Source organism: Phyllopteryx taeniolatus, chromosome 10 (genome assembly GCF_024500385.1).
Source record: "Phyllopteryx taeniolatus isolate TA_2022b chromosome 10, UOR_Ptae_1.2, whole genome shotgun sequence".
Lineage (NCBI taxonomy): Eukaryota > Metazoa > Chordata > Actinopteri > Syngnathiformes > Syngnathidae > Phyllopteryx > Phyllopteryx taeniolatus.
The window spans coordinates 20,351,767-20,374,562 of NC_084511.1; the positions used below are offsets into that span (position 1 = coordinate 20,351,767).

The window sequence follows — 22,796 nt, forward strand, 5'->3', positions numbered from 1 at the left end:
ATTCCAACTGCTTTAATACTTAGATCTTCGTGATGACAAGCATCACTCCTGTCACTCTTCACTTGGTCTCTACTGCGTGTCTCACTCTTGCTGTTGTCGGTTGCGCACATTTGATATGACGGTGAAAAAGGTTAAAACGTTTTGATTCAACACTTTGTTTTCCCCACACCTACTCCTTTTCTCTGCTCCACTGGGATAGCACTCCTTCATCTTCCTTACAATGTACCAACAAGTTTATTTTGCTACCCTCTTCCTGAATCAAGTCCGTGCATGCACAGTAAGAAGATGGAATAGTCCATTGCATGACCAGGGAGGGAGACACAGTGGAAGCAACGACAATAGCTCAAGATCATTCTGATCTACAGTAAGGTGACAATTTTTAAAGCAGTTACTTGAATATTTGTGTGATATGTTCACAAGTCAGACCTGAAGACATGAAGCAGAAAGTGCAACAAACTATTTTTCTTTTCAAAGTTAATTTTCTTTAAAATAGCGTTGCAGGCTGTGTCCATATTATTTATACATGCCATGGGCCATTAAGAAATATGCAATGGGTTGCAAATGACCTTTGGACACCCCTGTGGATAAGTGGTTTAGGAACTCAATGGTTGGATGGATAAAGACATGACAATATAGATACTGTAGCTATTGTATATTTAAATGCAATGTTATAATACCAGACACCTGGCACATGCACACATAGACCCCGAGTGGTGCTCATATATGTCCCCTTTCACCTTGGATGAGAAAAGTGCCCATTTCTGCTGGAAATGATTTTTTCTTCTTCTTCATTCATCACTATTTGAAAGATAAAAATGACCCTTTCTGTCATCAATGTCCATCAAAAGTGATTTGATATCTAATGGGCAGTTATTTGAAACAGACAAACAGAAAGAGACAGAGACAGGCAGGCAGGCAGACAGGATTTACTGTTGTACAAATTAGACAAATTTCCTCGTTTTATTTAATATTTCACTTTCAAACATCATGCACTCTCACCCCGGTGACCGAGCTGGTGTTGATCAGGTCCCAGTTTGTGTTCAGGTAGTGCTACCACACCCATGGTTCTCCTCTCCTCATCCACAGCCACCTTGAGGCAACTTTTGCTGCCTCAGTGGAGAATGATCTGCTTGGAGGTCTAAGCCGCAGTGTTATAGTGGAAACAGTTTCTGGGAATTGCAGTGTCTTGCAGTTGTCAACTTTCAACTCCCAATCTTGTGCTCTTGTAAGCAGACCAGACAAGGTGGCTCTGCCGGCTTGTGCTAGCTTCTCCCCAGCTCAGACCAAAGCAACGGTGCTCTTCACTTGACGAAGGCGCTTGCAGTGTCCAATTCCGCACCTGATGGCGTTCGCGACGGCCTTCAGAACTTGGAGCAATTGAAATTCCCTAGACCTATGTGACACTTTTCTCCACGGCCTGGCTGACTACAACAAGGATGAACCGGTGGTGCATGTTCTTCCGCCCACACTGGACGGAGTAATCGAACTATCTACCCAGCTGGATCTACGCATCCAGGCTTCGAGACAAAAGAGGAGGCACGGGATGACGGGTCACCAACCTTCAGCCTGCCCTCACAGATCCTCCGTTATCAGCAGTCTGTTTTTCTGCAGTGTCACCGTCAGGGGGGCCTGAAGCCATGGAACTGGAGCACACCAGCCTCGCCTGGAGGAGTGGAGGCACAGCTGACAGGCTAACCTCTGCCTGTACTGTGGCCAGGCTGGCTATTCTGTCTCTCGCTGTCCAGTAAAAAGACGGGGCTGTCGCCAACCTCCAGCCTGCTGCTCTCACGGACCCTGTCCCGTCTCTGTCGGGTCACCATCAGAGGGGCCCAACCCATGCAACTAAGCTGCACCAGCCTCAACCCTGTGGTAGTGTCACCAATAGGCCAATTTCTGCTTGTATTGTGGGCAGGCCGGACAGTTTGTCTCCCTCTGTCAAGTAAAAAGCCGGGTCTCACCAGTAGAGGGGGAGGTAATAGTGAGCCATACCTCCACGCAATCTTCTTCCAATTGAAGACCCCTGTTCCGTGTTGAGCTTCTAAAAAACTATCCTCGTGACGTCAAGAGGTTTGGGTGTATACTTTCCGTCCCTCACTACATAAATACCAAGCATCCTTATTCCATGCAGTGGCCATTTGGCAGAATTGCCACTTACACAAAGGTCACTGATGGTATAGTGTTACACTCGCCTGACTTTGGTGCAGGCAGCGTGGATTCAGTTCCCACTCAGTGACAGTGTGAGTGTTAATGGTTGTCCGTGTCTATATGTGCCCTGGGACTGACTGGCGACCAGTTCAGAGTGTTGTCCGCCTTGCGCCAGAAGTCCGCTAGGATAGGCTCCAGTGCCCCGTGACCCTGAACAGGTTAAGCGGTGTTGAGAATGGATGGATGGATGGATGCCACTTACACATTCATAATGGACCCAGTTCTACCAGTACAGCATGTAGTTAGCCATCAAAGTATGCCTAGAACTTGAAAAAAAATCCATCTTACCTGGAGTGCAATGTTTTTGGTGTTATTTGGGCTAACATGTCTCTGGCGTCTGTCACAATGGCCATTGTGTTGTGAGGCAGAAGCGAACTGCACAGGATCTGCCACCCCGCGGCCCCACGCCGGCCCGACAGCGGTTATTGTACATGGTGAATGTCCGTAAGCCACTCGCATCCATGTACGGACTCGTTAGGCACTCGCATCGCAGGTGAGGGGGGGCAATCATCCGGCTGCGACTTGGCAGCGACAAGCCCAAACCACAGAGTTCTGGCAGCGTGCAAGTCCTCAAGAGTGGATAGGTGCGTACTAATAATTTTTTTAGGCAGTCCTGACTTTATTTTGTCTTTCTTTGTAGCAGCACCAAACCAGACTGTGATGGATTAACACAGAACTGATTTGATGACTGCTGTATTGAACTGCCTCAATAGCTTCTGTGGCAGACTGTACTTCCTCAGAGGGTGCAGGAAGTACATCCTTTACTGGGCCTTTTTGAGGATGGAGTAGATGTTGGCCTCCCACTTCAGGTCCTGCACAGACTGTAATTCCCAGGAACTTAAAGGTCTTGACGGTTGCCACTGAGCAGTTTGACAGCATGAGGGGCAGCTGTGGCAAAGGATGTTTCCTGAAGTTCACGATCATCTCTATAGTCTTGAGCATGTTCAGCTCCAGGTTGTGTTGGCTGCAATTTCATGTCCTGTGTGACCATCTCATCAGGAACTTTCATCGTTGGCACCCAGATCAAACTTGCACGACTTCCATGCCTGCCGGGGGCAGTGCCCTGCGACTCTGACTCACCTTTTAGCTATGGTCTTGGACTACGATCTGGGAGGGGAAGAGCCATCCTTGGACATTGATGACGCGCCCCCCTGTTGATGAAGAGAAGGAGGCCACTATGGACTTTTAGGACGAGTATTGTCCCTCCTTTAGACCCTCTATGCCTACCAGTTTCAGTATTGGATTTTTTGGGATATTGTTATACTGGGAATACCCTCAGTCCAATTCTCTGTGAATTCTGTCTTAAAACCACAACAAAGTGTGAGTTTCCCTGTCCCAATTCCTGTTTTCATGGCTTAGTCCGGAAACCAATTTCCAATCTTCAAAAGTTCTCAAACTGGACTGTGAAGTAAACTGCCTGTCACCCATTTGTCACTGAACCTGTCACAGTTGACAATAGAAGTCATTTCCATTGAATTTTTAATACTTCACCACACAAGACTATGTCAAGAAATGTTCTTTCTTAATTTTATGAATAATTTTGGCGATGGGAGTGCTGGTAACCCTTTTTGGGCTCGATCACCGGCTTTTGACCTTTTTAAGTGGATTTCGGGTGATATATGGCAAAACGGTTGGTTGTGTGGCTGTAGGCTGTTCCACTCATCCCAGACAACCAACGTTTCCTGAAAAAAAAACAAGACGACGCCTGTACGAGGTATACCCTATATTAATTAAATATTAACTAAACAAAATCTAGCATCATTACTTGAAAGGGATAAATAATTAATTTAATATGTGTCAGTAATGATATATTTACTTGAATACAGCAGTGCTCGTCAATGCATGCCATGCACGTATGTTGTTTTAATAATTGGAGTTTATTTATTTTATAGTTTACGAACTGGTCATGATGATAATCTCAGATTAACATAATATATATATATAGTGAGGTTTTTAAAATTTTAAATGGTAAATTATGGAAATAGTCAATTGGGTTGCATTGTATTGCACGTTATGTCAAGTTGGGTAACAATATGGCGCCATCTTCTGTCAGTGTTCGTTTTTATTTTTTACAATACTGTTAACCACAGATATGATTTTGCAATAGGAACCGCCCCTTTTGAGCTGCGTGCCTACGTTGCCCCTAAGATACGAGGGTCAAAGTCGTCAGGGCATTCCATGTGGCTGTAAAACCAAAAGACCAAGGATGACAGTACATTATGGTGCATACGATTGCGTACAACACCATATAATTACGACAAGGGAAATGGGAGTAACTTTCCATACGTAAAATATATTTTTGGGCTTTTTTAAATGTTATGTCTTGATAGCACACGATTTGGCGTTGACAAAAAAGTAAACCTCATGAAAATCGAAAGAAATTAGCAAGAAAACGATCAGGCGTTGACAAAAAAAAACTCATGAAAATCGGTTGAGAAATTAGCAAATTATGACTTAATGCCAATGCGCATGCATTACCTCTGATAGGAACGTCGACCTTTCCAACATGGCCGCCACGTGGGCACGTTGGGTAGCCGGGTTGCTAAACCGCGTTTGCATATCTAATCTTCATATCTTTGCTGTTAACACGATTGGCTAAAATGGATGTCAGTCATTCTGTGGGAGAAAACATACCCACCCAGTGTCCCCGAAAAGAGGAGAGAGGACGAGCGTTTCAACAACAGTAGACAACGGGGAAATGAAGTTGCCAGTCAGGCCAGCCAGCTAGCTATCTCCTTTAAACTAGGCAGCCAGCTAATTAGGTGATAACTGGCAGGTTTAGATGAATTAGCACCGCAACGATGGTCCTCCGTCAGAGAAAATTGTAGCCGCATTTTGTTACGAGTCGCCGGGAATATAACGCTTCTGGTCTGAGATAAGATTACATTTAAATGTAGTCTTACCGTGGAAAAAACAGCAAAGAAGTAACAACTTGCTAGCCTACTAGCTAACATTTACCCACCTAGCTTTCTACAACGTCAAAACTACACTTCACATTTGGTCGGTGAGTTTTGACACTCGAGAATGAATAATCTGTGTGTTTTACGTCGTGTTCACTCCGCGTAGTATAGAAGATTGCTTGTTTCTTGCTACTACAGGTCACACGCTCGCTAAACTTTGCCGATGAACATTGCTGCAGCTGTGACATCGTATTCTACTAGACACCGGTGACAATTGTTTAACGTTGATGAAAAGTTAATAAGAGAACGTCGATGTCGTTGGTACTAGCTAAGTGTTATGGTCTGGTCTTAATAGTTTGCTACCAAGTGTCGACTTTCAACTAGAGACTAACCTACTGGCGCCGTGGCCTTGCTTTCCTCAGGTGTGCGTTTTGCATCCATTTTCTGGTACACTTTCAGTGGGACATCACAGTTGTATTTTTTGAATGACAGGGCTTGGATAACCTCATTCAGTCATGCCCTTTCCTTTCGGGAAGTCTCAGAAGAGTCCAGCAGAAATAGTGAGGAGTTTGAAAGAAAATGTGGCATACATGGAAAAACTGGACGCTGGGGAAAGTAAAAAGTGTGAAAAGGTCAGCACTTGTCTACGGTAACTGTTTTGAAATGATTTTTGATCATTTGAATACTTGTAACTTGGAAATGAGTGCCTCTTAATTTAGTTGCACACTTCCCAGGTGGCAGAGGAAGCTTCAAAAAATCTAGCTTCCCTGAAGGAGGTACTTTGTGGGACAGGTGACAAAGAGCCTCAGACCGAAGCAGTGGCTCAGCTTGCACAGGAGTTGTACAACACCAACCTTCTCATTTCACTCATTGCAAATTTGCAAAGGATTGACTTTGAGGTAGGAAACATGCTCCTTATTTTTTTTGTGTTTGCAAAAAGGATTGTTTTGCGAACAATAAATGGATCAATGTCTAAAGCAAAATGTTTTTTTTTCATATTGTAACCAACTTTGGTTTTATATTTTTACACAGGGGAAAAAGGATGTGGTTCATCTGTTCAGTAATATAGTGAGACGTCAGATTGGCACGCGCACTCCCACGGTAGAATACATCTCTACACACCAACAGATCCTCTTTATGCTTCTAAAAGGGTAAGTCCCTCTTGTTTGATTCACATCAGTAACAAGAGTACATTAGTAAGAGTATTTTAGCCAATCATATTAACACCATGAGAATGTTTGACATGACTTTCCCTTAACATGCATTTTCAATTTTAAATTTACCCAGCAAATGTACCAACAACTCCCAGAGAACGAGCTTGAACTTGTTGCATTTACTTATGCGTTAGACATGTAAAAGAAAGTAATGATTGTCAAAAGCTTATTTTAAAGCTGTCTCAGACGGAGCCGTCTTTTTTGTGAAAAAGGTTGTCTATTGTGGACGTACAGTTTGTATTGAGTTAGTCAGCTGAGGCCACTGTCTGACAGATGGGGCTCATTTGTCTGACCTAGTTGAAATAATGCAGTATAATAAGACTTTTCTGCAGTAAAGCATCCCTCCCGGAAGCATTTATTTACTTTAATGGTCTCTTTGCACGCTGCAATTTTCTGATCTAATTAGGGACAGACCAATTATTAGCCAGGCCGATAGTCAGCATTTTAACACACACCAGCATCGGCCTTTAAAATTTTTTTTTAAAAAAATCCAACAGCTGATAAGAAATCCATTTAAAACTGGGTAAACTTCACGAAACTTCTCTCTTTCTATGTAAATCAAGAAAAAAGAAAAAAAATCATGTTTCATCAGTCACGTTTTTGTAAACGCTCATGTGCTGATTCTGTTGCTTTGACATGATTTTTGCAACAGTCTTCTTTTTATGTCTACCATCCTCAAAAAGAATTGCTCACAAAGATATTTTAACAAACAGTATGAGTATCTCAAGGGCTTTCTTAGCATTAAGAGGCGTGTGTCTTGACCTCCGCTGAACCCCTGAGATTGACTCACCGAACCCCTGGGGTTTGTCCGAACCCAGGTTAAGAACCACTGCTGGTTAATATGGAATTCTGCTGATGACCAAAACTGACTTGTGTGGTCTCCACCTGTACAGATATGAGAATGCAGAAGTGGCTCTGAACTGTGGAATGATGCTGAGAGAGTGTCTTCGCCATGAGCCCTTAGCGAGGACGATTCTCCTCTCTGAAGAGTTCTACTGTTTCTTCCGATATGTGGACCTCTCCACCTTTGACATAGCATCAGATGCTTTTGCATCGTTCAAGGTATGCTAGGATTGTTTTTTTTTTTTTAATCCTGTCTATTCAGGATTGTAAAGTAGTTCTTGAAACAACCTGATTTTCCCCTGGCAGGATCTCCTCACAAGACACAAGCTTATGTGTGCTGATTTCTTGGAGACCAATTATGACCGGGTAAATGCTCAAATTTCCTCAACAGAAACCATGTTGTGACTTTTATCTTAATATGCCTTTTGAAAATGTTTGCAAGGTATTCACAGAATATGAGAAGCTCCTGCATTCTGACAATTACGTCACCAAACGGCAGTCATTAAAGGTACCGCCTATTCAGCTTTAATATGACTCAAAAGTAGTTTCAATATTTACTGTCTACAATTAAGCTTGTAAACAAAATTTCAGCTCTTGGGGGAACTTCTGCTGGATAGACACAACTTCACAGTCATGAAAAAGTACATCAGCCGTGCAGAGAACTTGAAACTGATGATGAACATGCTACGGGATAAAAGTCGCAACATCCAGTTTGAAGCGTTCCATGTTTTCAAGGTGAGTGGTCTGTTTACAATTGTTCCAATGTTAATGTAACATTCTCTTTGAACTTGTTTGAGAAATTCTCTGGTTGGTTGTTTTCTTTGGTTATCGTTGATGCAGTGATTTATTTTGTATTGTATTTGTTATAAGATTAAATCAAATAGTATGGGAGTAAACATCCTGAAATAGACATTGGTATGCACTTATCTATTGTCTGCTTAACGACAAGAAACATTTCATGTTGGCTCTCAAAGGTATTTGTTGCAAACCCCAGCAAGACTCAGCCAGTGCTGGACATCCTCCTGAAGAACCAGGCCAAGCTGGTGGAGTTCCTGAGCAACTTCCAGACAGACCGGTCAGAGGATGAGCAGTTCTGTGATGAGAAAAACTATCTGGTCAAGCAGATCCGAGACCTTAAGAAGCCTACATCTCCCGAAGAAGCTTGAGGCTGCAGGATGGAGTGCTCCAAAAGTGGTAGATGCAGTAGTAGCGGCCAGCGTTTAGACATGCTTCTGTAAGGTTTAGCGTTAACTGCAAAATATAGGGATGAACTAAAGATGACTTCTGTCTATTTTTAGTTTGGATGGGATTTGCAAATAGCAACCTGAGTTGGGTAAGGAACTCTTATATAAACCGTAGTGCTTCTTAAGTGTTCAAATGCCCTTTCTTATAATGTTGGACCTTAAACTGTTTCTATTCCACATTTTTGCCAGCACAGACCATAGAATGAAAACACCCTATTGGTAGCATTTGGTCCGGCAGTAAGATAATGACAGAATCTCATCTGTTTTTTGACTGAAAAACTGATGGGCAATTCATTTTTCAAAAAGATCCAATCCAACCCCTCTCATAAAAGGATCTGATTCATTGCCTTATTGTTCAGTTTCTTTCATCTGAGGATTTGAACAATGTCAAAACACAGCTTTGGCATGTGGATCATATTAACCAAGTTTGCACATTGTCATTCCTGGTGCCTAATATGTCTTTTTTAGGCCTTAGTCTGCATTTTGCGCTCATAGAGGTTAGCGTGGAGATTACCAATGCATTTGCAAGCACAGGAAGAGAAAATCAAAGCAGCAGAGGAATTAATTGATTGTGAGGTGATTTTAGCCCAGTGCTCAGCGGGGCTAGCATGTCTGAAATAGAAACAAGGCATCAATTAGTGCTGCGGGGTAGCCGCCATCCGTGCACCATGAACACAATATGCCAATTGATCTCACTGGGAGGACCTTGTTCCACCCTCACATTGTCATGTACATGGTATTAGGGCCACACGGAAAAGCAAAATACTAATACTAATTTAGCCATCGAATTCTGAGAACACAGTTGGAAATACTTCCTGGATGAAGCCGAAACATTACTTGATTGAAGTCATCATTTGTTTTTTTTTTCTTCATAATTTTGAAAAGAGCAGTTTTTTTTCTTCTCCCAATCATGATCTAGAAATGCTTTAACAAATAGTTATTACTTTATAATGTATGGTATGTCTCCAGCTTCTGATCTCAGACTGTTTAAGTTTTGACGTTCACTCACTGAATTATGGCTTGAATCTTGGATTTTTTTCTTTAATATTCCAACTTTATTCCTGTAACTTTACAACTTAGTCTCATAACATTTTCAGTTGTAGATTTCTGAAGTTTTTTTGTTTGTTTTGTTTTTGTGGGCCTAATACTCATGTATCCTTTTAAATGTAAAAAAAAATTACTTCTCAGGCATGACTGATCCCAGGCAAATCTGGAAAGTTAAGATGGCATTTACGCAGTGATGCTGCTAGGATGCACCTTAAGTATTTATGCAGACGCACATAGGAGTCATACCAAAGTCTGTTTTCCAATCAGTTAACATTTAGATTTTATTATTTAACAATGGCATGCCTCACTTTATAAATTTTACTTGATTCAGAAAAATCGAGACTGTCGTAAATTTAATATGAAATCATTTGTTTTGAAATATTTTACTCAAGATTATTTGGCAAATTCTACAACGCAAAATGTACACAGGGTCAGATGTCTTTGTGATATTATTATTATTTTGTTTAAATATATGATTGTAATATTGCTTTTGTTCCACTGATGCACTTTTGATGCATCACTCAATCAAGAGGGACTATGTTATGATATGACTGGTGAATATATTGATTTCCATGCAGTCATCATTTCATTTGGTGTATCTGCTTTACTTCTGCCATTGGGATGAAAATGTTAAATTTCATGATGCATTTGTTTTGTGTGCATAGTCCTCTTTATAGTAAATAGCTAAAAAAAAAAAATTATTTCCCCCCCTTGCTATTCCTTGACATTTCAATTTCAGTGGTTTGTATGCATGCATTATGTGATCTCTATATGGTCAAACTTGAACAGGGTTTTCTTCATGGGAAACATTTAAAAAAATATTTCATTAGGTGGTGCCACATGGATGTTACTTCATAATGAATTACAGTGTGGAACCTTTATGTTGAGTGATGCTTTATTTAAAGACATTAAATGGATTATAGCGGTCATGTTCATTTCAATTCTGTGGTTTTAAACCAAACCCTTTATGATAGGTGGATGTGTACACTTCTGTCTTCCAAATTTTTGTGTACAGCAATCATACCTATTAGCCCAAATACACCCAAACAGTATATGTTACGCTTTGTCCAGTGTAAATAGTAAAAACAATATACACAATAGTTGCTACGTGTGTATAGTGCAAGTGTCTCTCTCTGTTATACAACCACTCGAGAGGGAGTGCCTAGTAACATTTGGCACCATATTTATATTCTGCTAAAAAACATTTCATGTTTATAGAATCCTCCCTCTGGTTGTGACTGTCAATCACTTGCAAGATAGTGACATTAAGTCCTTAATTGTTAGACTAATAAGCAAGATGATGTACTGAATAGTCTTCTAATTAGGGGTTTGACTATTTCCTAATTTTGGTAGTATTTCGTGCCTTTTCCCCGGTTTTCCCATGCGTTGAGTGAGTTACTTTTGGTGTTCTCTGTACATACATTTATAAATAAAAGTGTGAAAGCATTCATTAAATAAACTTTGTGGCAATTTAACTGAATGTGATCTCCAGTTTGTTTCAGATTCAGAAAGTTGTAGAAGTCTTGTGAATCATGGTTTGCAAATAGTAAACTGTTAATGTGGATTCAGTTTTAACATTATACGAACCCCAATTTCAATTAAGTTGGGATGTAGTGTAAAATGAAATAAAAACGGAATACTAGGCTCTGCAAATGTTTTTCAACCTATATTCAATTGAATACAAAAACAAGATATTTAAACTGGTGAACGTTTGTGGGGGTTAGTGGGGTTGTTGTTGCAAATATTCTCGCATTTTATTTTGATGCCTGCAACTTGCAAACTCCACACATCGACCTGAGCCGAGATTTGAAACCTGAACCTCACAACTGTGAGGCAGATGTGCTAACAACTACTTCACTGTGGTGCCAGTTTATTTTTCTGTGAAGGAATGATGTTCAATATTATATTTGCATATACAACCAATACCAATCATTTACACATAAATGTAACTGTCCAGCTGAATAGTTAAATTTCTCAGCTACTAGTACATTTTCCTGAAACTGATGATTGAAATGAGATTTACCAATGAAAATTTAACTATCCCTCCTACACATACACACTTCCCCCTTTACATCTTAAATCAGCTACAATTGCCTCTTGAATAACGCCCAAATCAACAATTTATGGAAAACCAAAGTGGGTTCAACTGTTGAAATTGTTTCATGAAATGACAATTTTTAGTGTAGTGAACTTTGTTCGGGACCCTCATTGATCTTTCGGGTCTTGTTTACCCAAAAGAAGTAAGAAGCAACGCCTCCTTCTCCTCCTGTGTTTGTCTCAGCCCTGTTCAAATCACTGCATGGGACATTCCAGTTTACCAAGAGAGAACCAACATAAAACTTATCTCTGAGCACATTTGTTGTACTGTAAATTATGAATACCTTTAATACAACTAGTATGTCCACCGTGAATACTCGGTAATGCTGTCTTTGAGTGATCTAACATGCAAAATAATCCCTGATTCGTCTACGTTGACGTTACTTGAAACAACTAGACTGATTCAACGTGCATTTCACTTGAATGATTGCTGCTAAATCGGTGAAAAATGCAAATATGGGCATCTGGTGTTCCCACGAGCTGTCGTTTCCATGCTGCACATAAGGGAGCATGCAGGATGGGAAAGTAGGTCAAAGTTCGACCCCGGAAGAAGGCAAGTTAGGCAACGCTGGTTCCCACAATGAGAGCGGCTGGTGGGGCGCTAACGGTTCGTGGAGGGACAAGAAAAGTCCCGATGCTCACTTTGAACAGTTTTTTTTGTGTGTGTGTGTGTGTGTGTGGGGGGGGGGGGGGGGGGGGTATTTGTGTGCAAATGAGGCGGGCTCCTGCAGACCGAGCAGAAGGGTATGTGGGGGCAGGGTTTGCAAGGGTTAGAGGTCACAAGCTTCTCCTGTGCTGCAGCTTTAACCAGCACACAGACCAATGGCAGGCACATTGCCGGAATAAAACGAATTCACCATGCTGTCGGTATTATTAAATTAGAAATATATATATATATATATATATATATATATATATATATATATATATATATATATATATATATATATATATATATATATATATATATTTATTTATATTTTTTTTTTTGCCGTCCGGTTTCGTTGTTTGCTTTAAAGCGGTCTTTTGGTGGGAATCTACTGTACATCCGCGATGACTGCGTCGCCGGCGCGCCGACCCCACCCCCCACAAAAAGAAAAAACTACTAAAAGATGCTCTCCCGATTTCATGCTTGACAAAACGTTTTGTTTGTGCCAAAAAAAAACAAAAAACTAAAAAGGGCAATGCAGGATGCAACGTCTGCGGCCAAGGTTGAGGAGAGTGGAGCTGCTTTGCACGATGGACCTTCTTCTTTTTCGCCCTCGTGCAACCAACTAAAAGGTAGGCTGCCCCCCACCCCCACCCCCCACGCGTGTCCCATTCATTGAAGCCACTGTTGCCATTCATGAGAGACTACCACTTGCGTATAAAAGTAACGCGATTGCAAGCGTTTTAATGAAAACAAACGTATTTATAATGAGCCCCCCATCCCCCCCAGATATTTGTTCATTTGTTCATAATGTTGAGACCAAAAACAAATGAGTCATCCTGTTAGAGATGACGTGTAATGGAATAAACTCGGATAATATTGTGATCGGGCGGAGTCATTTTTAAATTGAGCGTCGAGGCGCTCATCACCAAGTGCAGTTGGCGCCTGCACTTTGCAAAAAAGCAGGACACATCATCTCCGAGTCCGAACTTGTTTTCTCGTCTGGCCATTAACTTCTTGTTGGTGCCGTTATTATTGTTAAGGTTATGTTACAACGTCAACCGATGAAATAATGTCACATTCGACAGTGACGCCACTACGAGGGCCTACTTGGGAGTGCTGCAGTAGTCATTTACTTACGACTGAACATCCTAACATCCTGCATTCAAAGATACACTCAGTCAGTAAGATCAAGTTAGTCTCAAGCTTTAGAGCTTCACTGATTAGTGGGATCACAAATTAGGCAGACAACAAAAACAACAATGATCTAGTTTATTTTTTATTATTAGGCAGCCGACAAAAAAAAAAACATGTTCTAGTTTATTATTATTATTATAATTATTTAAATCATACATGTGAGTTATTCTTTTGTGGTAAATTGAATATTATAGATGAATCAGTTTCATCCATACATTCAGATTGAGATGTTACAATATACATATGAGACGTCACCACGGACGACTGATTAGTCAACTGCCTCACTGTTTTGAGGTTGTGGGTTCAAAACACCCAGGTATTGTACTTTCATTATTAGTGTGGATTATTGATCATACCCCAATATGTAGAGTATGAAACATCTGTTGATATGCATAATGTTTATGCATAATATTTGAATTTTACATTGAAACTGAAGACAAAATAAGATAACTGTCACAATCTGCCAACACAAACCATCAGCATTAGAAGTCTAATACACCAAATGTATTAATGACTAAAGTATTACAATCATACAATAGAGATAAATGATCAAATGACTAAACTCAAATCACTGTTATTAACTGCAGGGGGGAAAAAAACAGTACTTCACCTGCTAAAAGATATTAGTTCCTGAGCACCTCACATCTCAATTGACAGCATTTAGTTCATCCTTTATATCACATGGCCTCTCCCGCAGGAATGACCAGGAAAAAGGTTGTGACCCCTGTCCACAGACAAGTAGTTGGTTCGGCCCAATTAGGCTCCCTGATTTGCCCAGGTGCATGTGCTTCCTTGGAAGCCTACTTAAGCATTTAAAAAGAGGCCTGAGTCTTTTCGATTCCAGAACAGGGCTACAGTAACTCTGTAAAAGGGGAACGGGATTGTTTGTGCCTGTGTCTAGTGTGCACTCTGCGGTCTTTTTGAGTATGTAGAGCACAGAACAGTGACTGTGTGTGTTCATGCAGTCACAACAAAAACAAGATGACTAGTTAGGGAATTTCACACTCCCCTTGCATGGATGTACTCACATTAAAATGTACACCGTTTGAACATTGAACAAAACAGTGAGGGTTGAGAAATACTTCTCTTATTGAAGTTCATTACAAAACTGAGACGAGAGTACAGTTTTAAGGGTTGTCTTGTTTGATTTGTATTGCAGCTGCGGAAGAAATCATTTGACTTGACTGCATTTGTTTAACAGATTCACGGATGAATTTCTAGTATCTTTATGTGATGCAATCAACTGTTTTTATTCCCTTTTCAGGCTGATTGGACATTGTCTTGCCTGCAATAGAGCACATCAATCTCTTCGCGCCACCTACGACGAACTGCTTGACCTAAAGGCCCTCCAGCTAAGGTGCATCTAGTGTAGTATAGTGAAATACTTGATTATCTACTGCCCTAGTTGCTCCTTCTGGCTGGAGAGCTTTCATGCTCACTTTCTGAGGTGTTCTCTGCAAGCAAAGTGTGGGAGGGAATGCCTTACCTTTACACCATTAACATCTATTGGAGAACTACTAAATCAGAACTATAGTAGCATGCTGTTTAATGCTTGAAGAGAAAGTGTTTGTGTGTTTCTTACTGGCAAACAAATCATACTAAAGTCATATGTGAACAAGATACAATCAGACATCAGATGATATTACATATACACAGATACAGTGAAACCTCGCAACCACTTTCAGGACACTAATTTTCTTCACAAGATTTGAAAATCTAAATCAGTTCCAGGGTCGATCTATCATTATAATAACTGTGTAACATTGATAACAGCCATAGCAGTGATAAGTTAACCACAGGGATGTAAAAACAAAACAACAACAAAAAAACCCCTCTATGGGTCAGATTTTATAGCATTCTTGTAACACAACTGTAAAAAGTTTGCCACTGAGAAAGTATGAGTATGTTATGTGTATGCATATAAAAACAAAACACAATCTAATCCATGAATATGTGAGGATGCTGGCACTTCTTTTGGACTTTGTTCTGCAAAATAAACCAAAGAATTGGCAAATAGCGCACAGTCAATCCTTTTGATGCTTGCTAACTAAGGTTTAGTGACGCAAGTTGTCGCATGACATCATGCGTGACAACAATTTGAACTTAAGAGTGTGTTTTGTTTTCCCCCAATAATTTTGGTGAACTATTTAATTGTATGACCTCGAGGGATGTTGACGACAGAGGTTCCACTGTAGACAAGAAACACATAAAATCTGTTCATTTGTTAGATTGCCTTGCAATTATCTTCAGTCATTGACTTGGCTGTTCCAAAGTGCTCACAGTGCAGGTAGTGAACACTTCACCTACTGCAGTTTGTGCACTTCAGGTGTCGCCGGTCACTTGGCCTTCCACCATGCATCACCATGCAGAGCATACAGTAATTGTGCGGACTCAAGGGCTGACAGAGAGTTTTGTTGGTTTGCTCCCAGCTTCTGTCACTTTCTGCTGTGCAAATCCATGCAAAGCTCTCCGTTTGTCACACAAAACCCACTGAAGAGGTCCCTAGATACACAGTAGTAGTCGTAGATATACTGAGAGAGCAGCTTCTGTTTTATTCTCTCGATTGTGCTCAACTTTCTGGGATATGTTAACACTGCTGCTTTTGTCTTCTGGTTTTCAGGTGGATGACCTCGCAATTCCAAGACTTGAGTCAATGAAAGGAATTGCATAGTATCCATCTGCAATCCGCCAGATGTTTGGATCATATAGGTGTTGATATGGGTTAAATTGCAGCAGCACGGTGGGCTGTTTGTGGTTCGAATCCAGGCTCAGGCTGTCCTGTGTGGTGTCTGCATGTTTTCCTTATGCTAGCATGTTTTTTTTTGCCAAAAACTCTGGCTTCTTCCCTCATCCCCAAAAATGCATGCTAGCTTCATTAAAGACTCTAAATTGAACATAGGAATGCAATGTACCTGTCAACTGGAATAGATTTGAACTCAATCGCGACCCTAACGCTATAGAAAATGGAGGAATGAACGAGATGGGTTATATACTGTTAACTGTGGTTCATGTACTAGTATGCTTTGTCCTCACTAGAAAGCACACTAGTGGAATGACTGTGTGTCACTAGTTTTTCCCCCCCGAGTGCCAATTGTGACCTACTACTATGCAATTAAACGTTACTAGTAAACTATTGTGCTGCACTTCAGTAATAACACTACAAGGCCCAACTAGTAGGCATGTGTCACACACTAGTAGCCTCCTGGACCCTACTCGTAGTAACAAAATGGCCACTAATAGTTGTCCTACTAGTGAGGACATAGAGCACAGGTGTCAAACTGGTGACATCATTTTATGTGGCCCTCGAAAGCAAATCAAAATTGCTCATTGTGTTCTGGTGTAATAACATTGAGATATTTGCAAGCATTTTTTTGTTACCAATCCCTCTTTGAAAAGAAATGTAATAGTTGAAAAACATGTTTTTATAGGCTTCTGATTTCAAAACTGGCTATTCATCAATGTGTTGTGTAAACTGTATGTAATTACAGTATAGGGGGTCATCTTTCATTTATATGGGTTCACAGTTGTAGCGGCCCTCCGAGAGAAGTCATAACTACAATGTGGCCTGTGACAAAAATGAGTTTGACACCCCTGACATAGAGGATGTAGTACATGGACCTTAAGCTGGATATTGAATAAATCACATGTAAAAGTCAACGCCCACGGTCCGAATTGAGCCCGCCACGTCATTTTCCGTAGCCCGCTAAAGCAAATAGTGTGTCTGTTTCATGTTTCTTGGAAAATGAATTTCTCATTTTGGTGGAGCATATCATATGAAAGAATTTGCAATTTTTCTTCACTTTTTTTTTTTTTTTTTTAGAGATATTACATATACAATACAATAATTTGATAATATTTGCATTTGGTTGTCACTATTTTCCATGACTTCGATTTTCGAATTCAATTGATTGTTTTTAAAAAAATAATAATTTTATAGTTGGTACGCAGTTGTAGCGGTAGATGGTGCCATTTCAACTGAATTGAAGCTAAGTGGAGGGAGATGTTTTGAATACGAGGTGTTCTGATCATCTGTCTGAAATAAAAGCCAGCTCACAAGCGCGCTCATTTGCTCTTGAAAATGAAGAATGGACATGAGAGTGTTTTCCAATGTGTTAACTTGTAGCTTAATATTTTCCACACTTAAGTGAATGCATTGCCGACCGCGTTTGTCACTGTTGTGAATATTGAAACGCAAAGGCACAGCGACCCTAATTGCATCCAATATTACTTTCAATTACAGCTTGCGCGCCGCATTAATCGTGCATCAACACTGCTGCTGACCTCTACGTGCACGTGCACGCAGGTGTGTGCGTGTGCACGCGCTCGGAGGGAGCGCGCACTTGCCTCGAGTTGACTCGAGCGGTGTTCACTGGAGGAGATCACAACTTGTCAGCGCAGGTTCTTGCTTGGTTGCCGTCGGAGCACGACCCGCAGAAGGATGCTAAATTGACCCACAAGATCGCGAGTCATCAAACCGAGGCTTAAAAAAAAAAACGGATCCAACTTCGAACTTTGAATGCTTTTATATCATTTTAAAGACTGGCGATATATGACTTTTTAATTTTTGCTATTGCAGTTGGGTTTTGCTTGCCAGCCATGCTCAGGTTAAGAGCGACCCGTGCCCTTCTTCTGTGCGCTTTCCTCCGGTTGCTCTGCGGGATCGGCGGACAGGCGCCGAACTGCCAGGAGGTTCGTGCTGTGTTTCGGACTCTGCACCCGGGATCCAAGTGGGTGCCCGAAACTGCCGTGTCAGGTAACTAGCCCCCTTGTGCTTTTACTTTTACGCACAGGATGTAAAATGAATGAATGCACCACTCCTCGTCTGTCTAAATATTTTGAAATAATTATGATTATGATATGTAATTAATCGTAATTATTATTATCATTATGATGGGTATTCAACATATTTCTGTCTAAATATGATGTTAACATTCAACTTAATTTAAACAGCTTTTGATTTTGGTTTTGCACCAAGTTTGATATTTTATTGTATAAATGGACTAAAGACAAATCGCGACTAAGTGGCTCAGAGAAATTATAGATAACTATGAACACAGGCGAGCTGGCCTTGCTGGTTAGTTGGTGAAGTTGAGTTCACATAAGGTAAAATATCCTGGGGTGAAGGTGAGTAACTCAAAGCTTGTAAAACAGATTCAGTTGTGCGGCGGCAGCCTGTTCCATTGTGATTTAGTATGCAAAAAAATAAAATAATAAATAAAATCTTCTGTGGCCTCACCATAACAGATGGTAGCAAATACTCATCATGTATTTCAGTGTCATGTCAGCAGGCTCAGTCCTCCAGGTGAACTGTCATACTCTTCATTCTCCTTTTTCTCTCTGCCAGCAAATGTTCTTCCAAAACAGGAAATAGCGAAACAAATCTGAAAAGGCTGCAACTTAAATCGTGAAGAAGAAGCGTGACATGCATGAAAACATTTTTATTTTTTATTTTTTTTTGGGCATGCCCGCTACATGTCATATTCATCTCCCATCTGCGGGTGCATGCAGCTCCAGCAACGTGTTTTCTCCATGCATCCACTTTTAATCAAACAACCTCCACCTGGGCCAGCAGATATCTGACAGCCGCTGGGGGAAAGATTCAGCACATGCATAGAAATATTATGCCTCCACAAATCTCAAAGTCTTTCAGTCTTCAACTTGGGAGACAGTTCAAGGATGTAAACTCACCAGTCAGCCAAAGGACGATTCGTCACAGTAAGGGGCTGTGTTTCCACATGCCCATGACAACCACAGTTGCCCTTCTGCAAATACATTTTTAATCAAGTGGAATATATATTTGAAATTATATATTCTAAAGTAAAGAAACGTATTGCTTCTTTCAGGTAGTTCTACAAAAATCTCTGCAACACCTTTGATGTAGCTTTTAGGAAAGCTTTATTTAATATGACGGTACATCCGCAGCATCGAATAAGATCCAATACAAATCCTCCGTTTTGATCAACACTGTAAGAGTTTCTCGTGTGTGAAGTGCATGTGCGCTATGGGGTTTCTTTTGGTACTGTGGTTTCCTCCCACATTCCACAAATAGGGTTAATTGATGAATCTAAATTGGCTGCAGGTGTTAATGAGAGCTCCAATGGTTGTCTATATACAGTATATACCATGCGATTGGCTGTCGACCAGTTCATGGTGCACCTCGCCTCTCGCCAAAGTCATCCGGGATAGGCTGTAGCTCACAGGTGAGCCGAATGAGGACAAGCTGTAAAGAAATGGTTGGATGGATAATACCTCTGACAGCGTCAGAGTGAGTGAAAGCCCATTTTGCCATTAGAATGTGTCAGTGGACTGTGGACACTGATCAAACGAGATAGTTTAACAGATGGGGAAGTGAAGCATCACAGCAACAACATCTAGACACACAAATGCTTAAACACGTTCAACAATGAGCTGTATTAGGGAAAGTGAAAGGAGGCTATAACACTGGGTTCATAGACAATAGAAGATAGCAGTGAAGAGATGTGATAGAAGTCATAAATACCACTTAGATCAATGGATGTGTTGAAATTAAGGAAACTATTATATTAGAATCATGGAAGTGTTTCAAAATCAAATGTTATTATGCATTTTTAATCAGCAAAGCACATTATGTTCTGTTTAGTTCGGTCTACTTCCTTTTCTTTTATTTATAGTATAATATAAATGTGGATCTAAAGTACATCATGAGACACCCTACAGAAATAGAATGCAACTGTATGTGTGAAATGAGTGAAGAAGTTACAGTGTGATGATGACATATTGTAGGAGGATTAAAATACCCTCGACACAACAACAAATAATCAATATGACATTATTCTAATGTTTCCTAACCTGGAGGTCAAAAGAACTTTGTAAAGGGATAATTATCTGGATAACGTGTCAGGCAGGCAGCTTTTTAGGTAATAAACAAGTCTAATAAAAATGTTTTTGTTTAAGTCCTTTAAGATTTGGGTACAATAGAGATTCACAGCTGTGTGTGTGTGTGTGTCTGTGAGGCAAATCAACAAATTAAGCAATGACAGTTATATGTCAAATTTAATAACTGTGCCAAAATATGAACATGCCTGTAGAAATGTTGTGAAGATATTATTTACAATATGCCAAATTAAAGTATGTCTGTAGTAACTTTGTGAAAATTAACTACTGCAGCAAAATGAATTGCCTCAACTTAAAAATACCATAAAATAAAAAATGTCTTTCAAACCAGAACAGACCTGCTGCACAGTTTTTTTTAAAACACAATTGCAATTCCAACACACACCTTCACTTTACTGCACTATTACGGTATATGCACTAACAATGTGGCCAGCATATACAGTATGTATACTGCTTCTTTCCTGCAGTTACATTTTGTATGATTGTTCTTTTTGTCTGTTTGAAGTCCAGCAAGTAAATGCAAAATACAAGTAAGATTAAAAAAAAAAACAAAAAAAAACTTGATTAAGAAATTTAAATGGAAATGTAATATTGAGAGAAGATTGGCTGAGATTTGATTGAGGAATCTTTGTGTGCGTGATGGGAGACATGAAGTATTGATATCTCCTCACATGGAAGGGTACAGGTCGATTGAACAAGGCGTGCACTGGGGGGCTAAACAGAATTCTAATAATGCTGCATTTGATGCTCGCGGGTAAAACACCAAAGTGCAAACTCCAGTTTTCCAACCTCTTGACGGGATTCCAAAGAACTACATAGTATAAATAAACAATAATTATTTGGGACAGATAATAATGAGACTATATACATAACAGCCACAATGTATCGAGAAGCCTGGCTTTGCAAACATAATACTAAAGATAGAATGTAAATTTAAAATAAGATAATGAATGTTCAAGTTTGATTGACATTATCAGAGAGGTATAATAATATAATTTTTTCTTTTTTACTATTCTGGTTGTCATGTTTCTAATAATTTGGTTACCTCTTTGCCACATGAGTGGGGAACAGTTAGAGTCACATTTTCACTTCAGTCCATCCATCCGTGATCCATCCATTCATCCATTTTCTACTGTATACAATACCGCTCATCCTGTTCAGGATCATGGGGAGCTGGAGCCTATCTGAGTTGACTTTGAGCAAAAGGCAGACTACACCGTGGACTGGTGGCCAGTCAATCACAGGGCACATATAGAGACAGAAAACCATTCCAACTCACATTCACACCGTCATTAAGCGGGAACTGAACCCACGCTGCCTGAATGGAAGTCAGGTGAGTGAACCACTACTACACTGTCAGTGACCCTTTTCACTGGTAAACCACAGGAAACAAACCTACTAAAAAATAATTAACATTGTTGGGTCACTATATAACATCTCTTTAGAAATTGAGCCCCAGTAGATTGCCCTCTGTAAATATAATTGTATGTTCTGCTATCCCGCCCTAATCAAATAATTTCAAACAATTCAGTTATTGACATTTTTCTACCTTAGTTAGCCTTACGTGCAAGAGATTAAACATTGCACATCTACTGCATTTTTGCTACTTTAATACTTAATGCTACTATTATTACCCACACAATTTCAAAGAAATAAGTAGTGAATAAAAGACCTTATAGTGAATATAAGAGGTACAGCAGTGTAACAGACCTTGGCTGCGAGAGCACTGCTCATATTGTAAATACCGAGTGTGTGCAAATCTTGAGTGTGTGACGAGCACATAACCCTACAATGTTAAACCATCTCCACCCGTGTCAGCTTATATGGAGGACATTTGTGCGGCAGTAGTGATCTGATGACAACGAGCGCCACTGTAAGATTTGATCCAAAGGTGGAAGAAGAAGCCTCGGAATCAGTAGTCTTCACTGCTGCTCAGGCTTATAAATTCCGAATTGTCATCCAAAACCTACATTTAAAAAAAATAAATGTCGATCAAGATGAATTACAGTAAATGTTCATCAACTTGGTAGAATATCAGGAATCAATTTGTACAACAAAGCACACCAGGCTAGGTATACAGGACTTCAGCGGTTGTTTTCCTTCCAGACCATGATTCCAGAATTCCTAACTCCCGCAGTCTCCCCCACCTGCTTTTATTGTGGAGCTCCCCCAACAATACATCCCTCCAGCTGTCCATCCGTCCGTCCATCCATCCATCCATCCATCCATCCCACATTCCAAAAACATGCGTGGTAGGTTAACAGAAGTCTCTTAATTGTCCAAATATGTGAATGCTTGTTTGCTGATATATGCACTGTTATTCAGCTGGGATAGAATTCAGCTCACTCGTGTCCCTGATGAGGACAAGTGGTATAGAAAATAGATGGCTGGACTTTGGACTATTTCCATGCTGTAAAAACATTTTATGCCAAGATAAGCAAAATCTGCCTATGTCTTGCCACAAGCATGGTACAACCCTGGTCACCTTTCGTATAAATGCTTAGGTTTAGCCCATTACTTGTGTGAG

The 22,796-nt window shown here is 40.4% G+C and overlaps 2 protein-coding genes and 1 long non-coding RNA gene across 6 annotated transcripts in view; all 3 read left to right on the top strand.

The window, feature by feature from the left end:
* The first annotated feature begins 4,767 nt into the window (after positions 1–4,767).
* cab39l1 (calcium binding protein 39, like 1) lies at positions 4,768–10,928 on the top strand. 3 transcript variants are annotated; one of them, XM_061787986.1, is made up of 11 exons: positions 4,768–5,209; positions 5,304–5,372; positions 5,461–5,527; positions 5,598–5,737; positions 5,840–6,004; positions 6,138–6,256; positions 7,213–7,381; positions 7,469–7,528; positions 7,605–7,670; positions 7,754–7,897; positions 8,137–10,928. In XM_061787986.1, exons 4-11 carry the CDS (start codon positions 5,621–5,623, stop codon positions 8,326–8,328), a joined length of 1,032 nt encoding a protein of 343 aa, XP_061643970.1. In that variant the 5' UTR covers positions 4,768–5,209; positions 5,304–5,372; positions 5,461–5,527; positions 5,598–5,620; the 3' UTR covers positions 8,329–10,928. The 3 variants fall into 3 exon arrangements, with proteins under 3 accessions (XP_061643970.1, XP_061643969.1, XP_061643968.1); XM_061787985.1 differs by having other exon boundaries at positions 5,304–5,527; XM_061787984.1 differs by lacking the exons at positions 5,304–5,372; positions 5,461–5,527 and having other exon boundaries at positions 4,773–5,209.
* Positions 10,929–12,654: 1,726 nt separating this feature from the next.
* Positions 12,655–17,094, top strand: LOC133484994 (uncharacterized). The gene is made up of 3 exons (XR_009790572.1): positions 12,655–12,831; positions 14,661–14,753; positions 16,017–17,094. It is a non-coding gene; the product is annotated as an uncharacterized LOC133484994 (long non-coding RNA).
* A 213-nt stretch (positions 17,095–17,307) lies between these two features.
* The window catches only part of gpc3 (glypican 3), a 116,602-nt gene continuing 111,113 nt past the window's right edge, over positions 17,308–22,796 (top strand). For both annotated transcript variants that reach the window (XR_009790609.1, XM_061788464.1), the window contains exon 1: positions 17,308–18,149. Coding sequence is in view for 1 of the 2 variants with exons in the window: in XM_061788464.1 (XP_061644448.1) it covers positions 17,993–18,149 (157 nt within the window). In the remaining variant the exon portion in view is untranslated. The remainder of the gene's footprint in view (positions 18,150–22,796) is intronic.